The 12,500-nt window shown below is 35.2% G+C and overlaps 1 protein-coding gene across 1 annotated transcript in view; it reads left to right on the forward strand.

Annotated features, from left to right (window-relative positions):
• The window catches only part of HELRODRAFT_170497 (hypothetical protein), a gene marked incomplete at both ends in the record, with an annotated part of 13,934 nt that extends 8,263 nt beyond the window's left edge, over positions 1-5,671 (forward strand). Inside the window, 12 exons of the mRNA XM_009016316.1 lie at positions 453-572; positions 1,035-1,234; positions 1,791-1,878; positions 2,275-2,418; positions 2,536-2,626; positions 3,001-3,131; positions 3,229-3,307; positions 3,643-3,758; positions 4,107-4,366; positions 4,513-4,581; positions 5,029-5,107; positions 5,405-5,671. Coding sequence (XP_009014564.1) covers positions 453-572; positions 1,035-1,234; positions 1,791-1,878; positions 2,275-2,418; positions 2,536-2,626; positions 3,001-3,131; positions 3,229-3,307; positions 3,643-3,758; positions 4,107-4,366; positions 4,513-4,581; positions 5,029-5,107; positions 5,405-5,671 — 1,644 coding nt within the window. The remainder of the gene's footprint in view (positions 1-452; positions 573-1,034; positions 1,235-1,790; positions 1,879-2,274; positions 2,419-2,535; positions 2,627-3,000; positions 3,132-3,228; positions 3,308-3,642; positions 3,759-4,106; positions 4,367-4,512; positions 4,582-5,028; positions 5,108-5,404) is intronic.
• Between the last annotated feature and the right edge of the window lie 6,829 nt (positions 5,672-12,500).

The following is a 12,500-nucleotide window of genomic DNA, read 5'->3' on the forward strand; positions in this document are numbered from 1 at the left end:
TTTCTTTTCTTCTTTTCTCTCTCTCCTCTCTCTCTCTCTCACTTACTCTCTCTCTCTTTCTCTGATGTTGTTTGATGATTAATGCTGACAATAATTAAAATGTTGTTTTTTTACTATAATTAGTTGCTAGCTGCTGAATAATTTTATTTTTCTTGTCTAATTGTACTAATTGTATAAGCAAGCAGCAGTACAACAACTACTACTACTACTATTGCTGCTGATAACGTTGACGCTATAATTATTATTATTTAAAATTATTATTATTGTTGTAATTATTATTGTTGTTGTTATTATTATTGTTATCATCATTATTTTGAATACATTTTATTATGACTCAATTTTTGAGACATTTCTTTGAACATTTGGTTTCTTATTTTAAAAACTTATCATTATTGTTTTTGTTGTTGTTATTATTCATATTATTATTATTATTGTTGTTGTTGCTGTTATAGTTGTTAGGAAGATCAGTGGATTTGCAGCAGCGCATCACACAGTCTATGAACGAACTCTTGATCAAATCACTGAACATCGCCATCTCGAGATTTGAATTCTCTGACGTCACTGGAATTGTGGTCCGTTGTTGTTGTTGTGATTTATTGTTGTTGTTGTGGTCTGATGTTGTTTCTGTAGTGGTTGTTGTGGTCTGTTGTGGTTGTTGCTGTGGTCTGCTTTTGTTGTTGTTGTCGTTGTTGTTATGATCTGTTGTAGTTGTCGTTGTGATCTATTGTTCTTGTTGTTGTCTGTTGTTGTTGTGGTCTATTGTTTTTGTTGCTGTTGTTTGATGTTGTTGATGTTGTTCTGGTCGATATCAACGTTGTTGGTTTTGTTTACATTGTTGCTTTTAACATTGTCGCTTGTTTATTACATTGTTTCTACACTTATGTACCAGTAAAAAATAATAAATACACACATTTACACACACACACGCGCGCGCACACACATACAAACGTACACAAACAAATTCACCCAAACAAACAAAAACACACACACACAAACAAACACAAACAAACAAACTCACACAAAAACAAACAAAGGAATTAGAGACTCTAGTACGCATAAACAAAGAAACCCACAAAAGGCTGAACAAATATCTTCCACTTGACGATTTCGCCATCCTTTGGCGAGAAGCAAACTCAAACGTGACCTCTCCTTACGGCCGGATCGCCGTCTACATCCTTCTGGAACTGACTTCCGACTTCCTCCCGCATTACTGCTACAATTCCAGTACAGGCAGGTCGGTAAATCCGGAAATTAGGATCACGGATTGTACGGCTTTTCCGTTTTGGTTTTATTGCTGGTGCTGGCACTGGTGTATATTTTCTAACTCCAAATACCAAATATCAATAATGAAATAATTATAAAATCCTATTAATCTAAAATGCTCGTCACTGCAAGTGAGTACATTTGAGAGGGGCTGGTTTAATTGTTCAATTGGGGTTCAATCATTCTTATTATTTTTGGCGTTATCAATCAAATTTTATGATAAACATAGAGTTGCAATAAAGTTAATAAAAAGACAATAATATATTGATTACTGTTTGGTTGATACACATCATGTTTCGTTGTTTTTCTTACTTTCTTACAATTATTTATATATTTACCGTTTTAACAGTTACAAAATAACCACTGCTACTATGTACTTTATTTACGCTGATAACAACGCTGATGACGACGACAATGATGATGACGACGATGATAACACAAAACGATAACAATAATAATGGTGACGATTACGATGACGATGCTGATGACGAGATTGATATTGATGATGATAATGACGTCATCGTCAGATTCGTCCAAACGGTTCTTCCTTTTGCCGACAAGACCACGCGCGACCGACCGCCAAACGTGGCCGCCTGTCATTTGTACGGCAACAAGGTGGTCGTTGTAGTAGTAGCAGTTGTAGCAGCAGCAGTTGTGGTGGCAGCAGTTTTAGTAGTAGCAGTTGTAGTCGTGGAAGTTGTGGTAGTAGAAGTTGTGGTAGTAGCAGTTGTAGTAGTAGCAGTTGTAGTCGTAGAAGTTGTAGTCGTAGAAGTTGTAGTCGTAGAAGTTGTAGTAGTAGCAGTTGTGGGTAGTTTTAGTAGTTGTTGTAGTAGCAGTTGTTGTAGTTATTGTAGCCGCAGTAGTGGCGGCTGTAACGGCAATAGTAGTATTGCTGTTTTTGTAATAATAACAATAATGAAAATATCAGTAATAATAATAATGACAATAGGAGTAGTACATGCCTAACAACAACAACAACAATAATAATAATAATAATTGCGTCATCGTTAGGCCCTAGCTCAGTGCTACCAATGCATACACGGCATGTATAGCAACTTCTTCGGCGCTCCTCACTTCACAGCAATGGTCGAACTAATGGGGTACCAAGATGTCGCCATGCTGGCCAAAGAACTTATGGAGAATATTAGGTCTTTGGTCGGTGATCGTTTGTCTTTGGTGTTTTTTTTAATTTGTTGTTCTTTGCTGTTAAGATTGTTATACAAATTAGAGTTTTTAAATTTAGTTTTGTGTGTTTTTCTGTATTGTTTGCAGATAAGAAACACTTTGGTACCCTATACAACGTCACTGCAAAGTGTCATGCCCGAAAAGTGCATACTTCCTAGATATGATTACACATCACCTGGTTGGTTTGTTTGTGTTTGTTTGTTTGTGTTAGTTTGTTTGTTTGTGTTTGCATGTTTGTTCGTATGTTCGTTGGTGTTTGATTGTATTCCTGGTTGTTTGACTCTTTTTATCCATAGTTTAGGTGTTAATTTGTTGTGTAAATGATTTATTGAGTATATTAGTTGAATAAAATTGAAGAGATTATTAAAAGATTGATGAAAGAATGAACGGATGAAAGAATGAAAGAATGAATGAATGAATGAATGAACGAACGAACGAACGAACGAATGAACGAATGAATGATTAAATAAATTAATTAAATAAATTAATAAATGAGTGAGCGAGTGAGCAAACGAAGGAAGGAACGAATAAAGAAATGAACATCTCCACCAGGAGTTCTTGGTTATTATGAGATGCAGTTGGAAGCCATCCTGACCTACTCTGACCTCCAGCCAAAAGTCTTCCAATGTATGCGTGAGATTGGAAATTCTATACTGTTCGTTATGCTGATTGAACAATACCAGGTGATTATGATGACGATGATGATGACGGCGACGATGATAATGATTATGATGATGATTATGATGACGGCGACGATGATTCTTTCATTCATTCGTTCAGTCCATCCGCGAAGTTTCAGAGTTGAACATGGCTGGCATGTTTCTCAAGGTCATTCCAAAACCTTACGTTCCGGAAGATGGTTGGATGCGATGGTGATAATGATGATGACGGCGATGGTGATGATGTGATAATGATGATGATGTTGATAATGATGACTATGATTTTTGTTGGAATGATTGTTGGAAATAATAATGATCATTGCGTAGTTACTGTAGAAAATGGCAGCTGACGTCATAAACACTATCACAAGCATCACCAAAAACACCATCACCATCATCATAACATCATCGTCATCATCACCATCATATCATCATCATTATAACATCATCATCATCATCATCATCATCATCATCATCATGGTCATCATCATCAGTATCGTCGCGTACGTTAAAATCATTTCGAAATTTCCCAAAGACAAAAAAACGTCAGAGGAATTAGAAACCGAGAGGGCGAAATTGACGCTCGAACTCGAGAACAAGTATCGCCATCTTAACTTGCAGGCCATAATGTCAAGGAACTGCAATGAAGAGGTACTGATGATGATGACGACGACGGGATGACAATGATGATGATGAAGATGTGAGTGAGATTGATGATGGTGATGATGAATAGGATAATGAAGATGTGAGTGAGATTGATGATGGTGATGATGAAGAGGATGATGAAGATGTGAGTGAGAATGATGATGATGATGATGATTATGATGATGAAGAGGATGACGATGATGAGGAAGCTGCGAGATGAAATAACTGAAATGATGATGAAGATAGTTACGTTGATAATGCAATCGGTTGGAAACCTTGAAATGTATATAAGAATAAGGATGAAGTTGCGGTGAAAAACATTTCAAACAAAAAGAAACAACTCCACACCTCAAGGACTTTACACTATGTAAAGAGAACATTCTCCTATCAAGAGACAAACTGGCCTGCGGACTCTACGTCTTCAAGACCTTCCTGGTTCAACTGCAAGACGAGCTGCTATCAATCGAAGATCCAGTATTTCACGGCAAGCCGTCAAACGCTACCTCATCGGCGACCCTGTGGTGCGTGCAGAGCAACAAGGAGTTTCATCGCGTCTGGTCAGCCATGCAATTCGTCATGTGCAGGACTCTTGGACAGAATGAACTGACCGTTGAGTTAGTCAGCGATGGGGATGGTGATTTGGATGGATGATCGTTTGGATGATGATAAAAGAAAGTTGATGGTGATAGAGATGTTGACGATGATAAAGATACTGATGACGATGATGGTGATGTAAATCTTTTTATAATTTGTTTTCCAGAGAGTTGTTTGGCGAAGGAATAAACTGGGGTGGTTGCTCAATTGTTTTCCTATTAAAGCAACATCGCAGGTGATTACGTCACGATGATATTAATGATGACGTCATGATGTTGATTAATCATGACGTAATGATGATGAGGGTGATGTAACAGTGATGATGACATTATGATGCTGCTGATGTTGCTGCTCTGATGATGATGAGGAGGAGGATGGCGACGATGATGTGATTGAGATAGAGACGATAAAGCAATTATTAATTGTGTTTTAGATATAACGACAAAATGATGATATATAACGATACTATGCGATGGTTCAATGATATCATAGATGATACTAATAAATGACGATGATGTATCATAAGGGATACTAATAAATAACGATGATGTACCGTTGTCAGCGATAGAGATAGGTAATAAAGATGATACTGTCGTATAGATTTACATTGGGGATTAAGTAGCATACATTAATATTTACTAACATCAAAGTATTTTTCTAAATGCCACATTTTTTAATGAAGGTTTCAGATAATGGATTGCTGCTATCATCTGTACAAGGTTAACAGAGTTGATCAGATTGATAAAGTCTGCTCTGGCGTTGTTAGTTATCGGGATTTACGTTCCGTTACTTATTAAATTTGTTTTCTATCCTAACAATCACTCTTCATTACTATCATCGTCGTCATCGTCGTCAAGTTTTTTTAATTGAAGTTCTGATCTTTACACCTTTGCCATTGTTGAACAACAATCCATATATCATATCATCCTAATTTCTTTTCTCTCTCTCCTCTCTCTTTCTTTCTCTCTCTCTTTCTATCTCTATCTCTCTCTCTCTCTCTCACTATCTTTCTCTGGTGTTGGTGTTAAATTTACACGTTAACAAAAAAACTCACACAGCCCTTGAGGAAGATGGTAGATAGGATCAGGAAGTTTCAGATTGTGAACGACGAGATATTCTCCTGTCTGGAGAGGCAATTCAAACCAAGCGATCGAGAAATATCCGTTTCCGATTTTGGAGTCGAAGTTGAGTACTTGATGCCAACTCCACCTCCGCCTAGTTCGAACGCAAATGTCGCCGGTGTGGTTGTTGATTCTGCTGCTGCTGGTGGTCGTGGTGGCGATGGTGATAAGGCAGGTGTTGGTGGTGGAACTAGTTTCGTCTGAATAGAGGGTGTTTGAGTAGCTGTTTTAGTAGCGCTTCAATATAGAGGCGTTTGTGTATAAAGGCCTGCTGTTTCTTTGTTATATTTTTTGTCTGCTTCATGATTGCCACCATTATTTTTATGTTTTCATTAATTTCTCTCTCTCAGTATCTCATGAGATTTACTTGAAAATTTTAATTTTTTCAAATCGAGAAGCATATTCGTCGCTTTTTTTCACAAAATTCGATATTGTGTTTATTTATGATCCTATTTATTCCATTAAACATGAATTTTTTACGTAAAATCATTTCTATTTTTTCCATTTCACTACAAATAGGTTTTTATGAAACTATCTGTACTGTCACACACACACACACATACACGTGCATATGCATACACGTACATTTTTACTGTACACAATCAAACATACGTACAAACACATACACATACATACAAACATACATACATACATACGTACTAACAAACATACAAACATTCATGCATACAAACAATCAGACAATCGTACGTATATTTCTAATTTTTCTTTCCCAAACACACAACGTCATTCAATGCTCACGGCTGCGAAGCGAATGAATTTAAAATAACATTGGGATGTAATACTGCTTTTACTTGACAATAATCTCGTATTGCAATAAGAATGTTTTATATTACATTAAGATTGTGTTATATTGCATTACTATATGACAACAGGTGTATTACATGACATTGAATGTCTCTATCATATTACAATAAGTGTATTTGATACATTAATACTACTAACTAAATTACTTCCATATGTAACTGCATTTTCTAACTAGCAAACGTTTTTCTAACCACTAATTACATTATTTGTATTTCGTTTTTTTACCGTCTTTTTATTTATTTATTTATTCTTTTTTTTCTTCATAATGCAGATCTGTCATCAAACATCAAAATTAAAACCTCTAACCAATAACAGACAGAGGTTCTCGCCTGTTATTCTATACTTAAGATTAATTTTTGTATAATTTTATCTCATTTTATTTATTTATTCCTACAAAGTTTATTTATTTATTTCTATAAATTTTTATACATTGTATACCTACATTGGCGACATTTTAAAATTCGCAATAATTCTTAGTTAATATTTTTCATTATTTATTAAAAGAAGCTTTTATAGAATATTCCTTGTTCGGGACATATTGTTTGAAGAATTGATAGTTCTGATATGACCATTTTTTATCGCGTTGTGAAATTTATCATTCCAGTTATACGCTGTATGTGTGCGTGGTGTGTGTTTGTGCGTGTGTGTGTATGCGTGTGTCTGTCTGTGTGTGTCGGTGTGTGTCGGTGTGTTTGTCTTGCCTTCGTGTTTATTCTATGCAACTTTTTGTTTTAATTGTTTTTAGCTGTTGCAATGTTGACGTTGTTAACGTTCCAGTTTTGTAACTGTCAGTATCGTGTTGATGTCATTGTCACGACGATGAAATCATTGTTGTTGCCAGTGCCGCCGTGCTGATGTTGCAATAATGTTATTGATGTTATTTTATTTTTTGTTCTGTTAGCGTTGCAGTATTATAACACTCGAATGAAATTTTCGATTCAACTTCAATGTAATAAACGAATTCTTCCTTATTTTTCAAAAAAATAGTTTTTTTTTCATTTCATTTGATTAATGCATTGTGACGTTGAAAAAAAGAATTGACATCAAACTCCTCGACAACAAACTGCAAAAACGTCAGTACGGTGTCATAACGACCCAACAAAGAATATTAACAAACAACAGAGAAACAAAAACAAAGAATATTAACAAACAACAACAAGGAACATTAGCAGCAAAGAACAATAACAACAAATGAACGCAACATACTCAGATAGACAACAAAAATAACAACAGAAAAAGAGGAAAAAAGAAGAAAGAGGCAGAGATGGAAAGACAGAAAAAGAAGAAAGATAAAGAGAGAGAAGGGAGAGAGAGAGAGAGAAGAATAAGAGAGACTAGCACCATCGACCTATCATCTTCTATTGATATAACTCTCCAACAGCTCACAGATTAACGATTTTTTCATGCAAATCAAATGTTTACGTAGCTCGCAGTTTAGTAAGTAAGACGGTGTTTTCGTTTTTATTTCAATGCGCTTCACTTTGGAGTTTCGAGTGCCTCATTTCTTAATGGATGCCTAGATTGATGTTCATTTCTTTTTGCTTGGATGTGTGTTTGTGTTTCTGTGTGTGTGTGCCTTTCTGTGATAGTGTGTATATATGCATGAACGAACGAACAAACGAATGAATGAATGAATGTATGAATAAACAGATGGATAGATGCGAAAATGAATGAATGGTTGGGAGGATAAATGAATGAAAGAAACAATGCATGAATGAATGTATGAACGTATGTACGGAAGAACGTATAGATGACTGGATGGATGTGTTGACAATGGATTGATATGAGAATCGATGAATGGATAGATGGATGGATAGATAGATGGAAACATTACACAAACATACTCAGCAGAACAATGACTTATACAACAATACACATAGATACATAGCATAAACCTAATACGTCCTCCATATGAAAAAACATAAGCATCGTATAAATTTATATGTTTAGAATTAATGTGAGATGTATGATATGAATAAATATGTTGATATGTATGCATTATATATATGAGGCGTGTGTATGTCTGTACGTGTGAGTGTATGCATGTGTGTGTGTGTGTGTGTGTGTGTATGTGTGTGTGTGTGTGTGTGTGTGTGTGTGTGTGTGTGTGGATGGTGTATCAAACAATTGGAAAACCGTATATTATTTTAACTTTAATAAAATAAATAAGGACGATAAGAATTTGGTTAGAAATATTGAGAAATGTAATAATAAACTATCCAACGCTAGAAATTCGGTAGATTTCATGAATTGTTGCATTAATTATGGTCTTTTACCAGCATATATTTACCAGCATATATACATATATATTTATATATACATATATAGGTACGTTGACTGTGACGTGATATATACACATGCATTGATAGCTAATGTATTTGTGTTGTAATCATATATCTCGTCGCCCCATCGTGCCCGCCAAAGAAGATGATGTTTTGTAGGTGGAGGTGTTTGTGATTATGTTTCTGACATTGGTGAGTTTTTCATTTTAATGACGGTAGAAAAAAATATAAAAATATGAAAAAAAGGTTATATTATTTTGTAATTGTTGGTTTAATCTCTTATTGATTGTATGCTGCTGCAAAAAAACATCAAAGAAATGTTTGCACGTGTGCATACACAAATGTGTGTACACATGACTGCATACCCATTTGTATATATACGAATACGCGTGCACACATGCATACGTATGCGCGCGTGTGGTTGTGGATGTATGTGTGCGTGTTCATAGCTAGCTCTACGATGCGTATTTAAAGATAAATTTATTATATACTTTTAATGTATGCATTAAAATGTGTGTGTGTGTATGTGTAAGTTTGTGTGTGTTTTTGTGTGTGTGCGTGCGTGTGTGCGTGCGTTGTTTTGTATTTGCACGTGTATTGCTTTGAATGGAAATAAATAAAACGTTTTGTCTCCTTGCACACGTTCCATTTCTGCTTGCTTCAGCGCCTTTCAGAGGAGGAGGCATAATTGCCGGTTGTTGGTGGTTGTTGCTGCTGTTGGTCGGTTGGTTGGTTGTGTGTGTGTTTGTGTGTTTCATTTTTGTTTTTTTAAATGTTTTTTGGAGATAGAAACAAGTGAAAAAGGCAGAAAAAGGCAAACAAAATGTAATAAACGACTGGACCGCAAAAATAAAATCCATCCAACCGACCAAACAACCAACCGACCAAACAAACAAACAAACAACTAACCAACCAACCAACCAACCATCCACTTATGAATTAACAGAGGTAGGTAACCCATTTGCTTTGTGGTCGTTTGTTCGACCGTGAACAATTGGGGTGGCAGTTCAAATTCAGCTAGTGATCTAATTCTGTATTGTCGTCATCGTCGTCGTCATCATCCTTATCACCATCGTTATAATCATCTTTATCATCGCCGTATTTATCACCAAACTTTTCACCATCTAATTTCTATCATCACTCACTCACTCACTCACTCACTCACTCACTCACTCACTCACTCACTCACTCACTCACTCACTCACTCACTCACTCACTCACTCACTCACTCACTCACTCACTCACTCACTCACTCACTCACTCACTCACTCACTCACTCACTCACTCACTCACTCACTCACTCACTCACTCACTCACTCACTCACTCACTCACTCACTCACTCACTCACTCACTCATTTACATCATATTTTCACATTCTTTAACGTTTCCGTACGGCACACACATTTGTAATGTATTAAGATCACGAAGATGAATGTGTGGCAGAGAAATAAAGAGAGAAAAAGACAAAGAAAAAAGTACTAGAGAGAGAAAGAAAGAGAGAGAGAGAGAGAGAGAGAGAGAGAGAGAGAGAGTGTCTCCGGGAAGGAACAGATGGCTTTTAAATTTAATACACGTGTTATTATGATTTACATATATTGTTAACATCTTTTCTCTACTTGGCTGTATGTATGTTTGTTTGCATGTTTGTATGTATGTTTATTTGTTTGTATGTATGTTTGATTGTTTGTTTGTATGTTTGTTTGTATGTAGGTTTGTTTGTTTGTTTGTATGCATGTTTGTATGTCTATCTGTTTGAATGTATGTTAAAATGTTTGTATATATATATATATATATATATTATATATATATATATATACATATATATATATATATATATATGTCTGTGTGTGTGTGTTTGTGTGTGGTGGGTTTATGTTTGATGAATTAAAAAAACTTATTTGTATGTATACAGACACGTATATACACACATAAAAACATGTATGCACATACACACACACGTATACACACACACAAATACACGCACATACACACGAACGTACGAAGACAACACTAATCGTTAATTGGATGCTATTGCGTGATCTGTTAGGAAATCAAAAAGTTGAATTACCACAATGAAATAACTTATCTGCTGTTGATGTTGTTGTAGTTGTTGCTGTTGTTGTAGTTGTTGCTGTTGTTGTAGTTGTTGATGTTGTTGTAGTTGTTGCTGTTGTTGTAGTAGTTGTTGTTGTTGTAGTTGTAGTTGTTGCTGTTGTTGTAGTTGTTGATGTTGTTGTAGTTGTTGCTGTTGTTGTAGTTGTTGTTGCTGTTTTTGTAGTTGTTGCTGTTGTTGTAGTTGTTGCTGTTGTTGCTGTTTTTGTAGTTGTTGTGGCCGTTGTTGCTATAATAAGTTGTTAATGTTATTTGTAATTTTTGCATGGATTATTAATGTTATTTTTATAAATGTAGCTAATTGGTTATGTTATTACACACGAAAAACACACCAACAAAAATCTCAAAACAACAACTACAACTACAGTAACAACAACTATTACGATATCAACAACTACACATCAACAACTGCTACTACTACAACCACTACAACTACACACCAACACAAAGATACATTATAAACGAGCTTATCAAATATATTGTGGCAACATTTCTTAATTAGAATTAACTTCGAGATGGGAGGAGTGTGTGTGTGTGTGTGTGTCTGTTTGTCTGTGTGCATTTGTGTGTACGTATATTGATATGTGTGTGTGTGTATGTGTCAGAATGTGTGTTATTAATCTGTCTATAAGTGCATGTACGTGTATGTGTTATACACATACACATATGACACTTTGTGTATGCATGTAGTTTGTAGTATAATTTTGGTGTGTTTGTATGTAGTGTGGGTTCGTGTGCGTGCGTGTGTGTGTGTGTGTGTGTGTGTGTGTGTGTGTGTGTGGTGTAATTAATTCACATGTGTGTTTCGCCCGTTTGCATTGCTCTGCTTTCCATTGCAATAATTTCGTAATAATTTCGTAAAAAAATTCATCCTAATTTTTTAATCGTTTCGTTATGTTTTAGTACTTATAAGCCTATCTTTGTTTCAAGTTTTATATCAAAAATGTTCTGAAAATTATTTTGAGAATTGGAATTTTAGTGAGTGCAATTTTAGGCAGGAATCAACAACAAGCTAAAAAGCAGACATAAAACAACAAAAGACATGAAAAATAAATAATAGAGTTATTATCAACAACAATGATATCAACAGCATTAAAAACAACACTAACAACAGCACTAATTACATCAACCAAAACGGCATTAACGATTGCAACAGCACCGGCAAATTGCACGATTTTGAAATAAGTTGAAGGACTGCAACTATAAACTTTATCATTGCAGTGTAATTTTTATATGCAAGAACGTATGCAAGTAATGTGTGTATGTGTGTGTGTGTTTGTATGTATGTATGTTTGTGTGTGTGTGTGTATGTGATAATATATGTGTGTGTGTGTGCTCATTACAATGTGTGTCTGCTAAATAAAACATCTGAGATAATATTCATTTATGTGCGATAATTTAGATTACACATTTGGTATAGGTGTGTGTGTGTGTGTGTGTGTGTGCGCGCATGTGTGTGCGTATATCTGTGCGTGTGTACGTTTATGTGTGCGTGTGTATGTTTATGTGCGTGCGTGCCAGTAACATTATTAAATCAATAAATAATATAATGAAAGATTTTACGTAATTAAGAATTCATTAAGATAACCATATTTATAATAAGTCCGTTTGTTCCTTCCTATCTATTTTATCTCTAACCGTTGCATATTTTACGCGGTTATTATTGCTGCTACTGCTGCTACCACTATTTCTACTACTACCACTACTACTACTACTACTACTACTACTACTACTACTACAAAACCACTACTACTACTACCACTACTACTAAGACTACTGTTACTACAACTATAACTTTTACTACTACTAAAAC

This window comes from Helobdella robusta, assembly GCF_000326865.2.
Source record: "Helobdella robusta unplaced genomic scaffold HELROscaffold_18, whole genome shotgun sequence".
NCBI lineage: Eukaryota > Metazoa > Annelida > Clitellata > Rhynchobdellida > Glossiphoniidae > Helobdella > Helobdella robusta.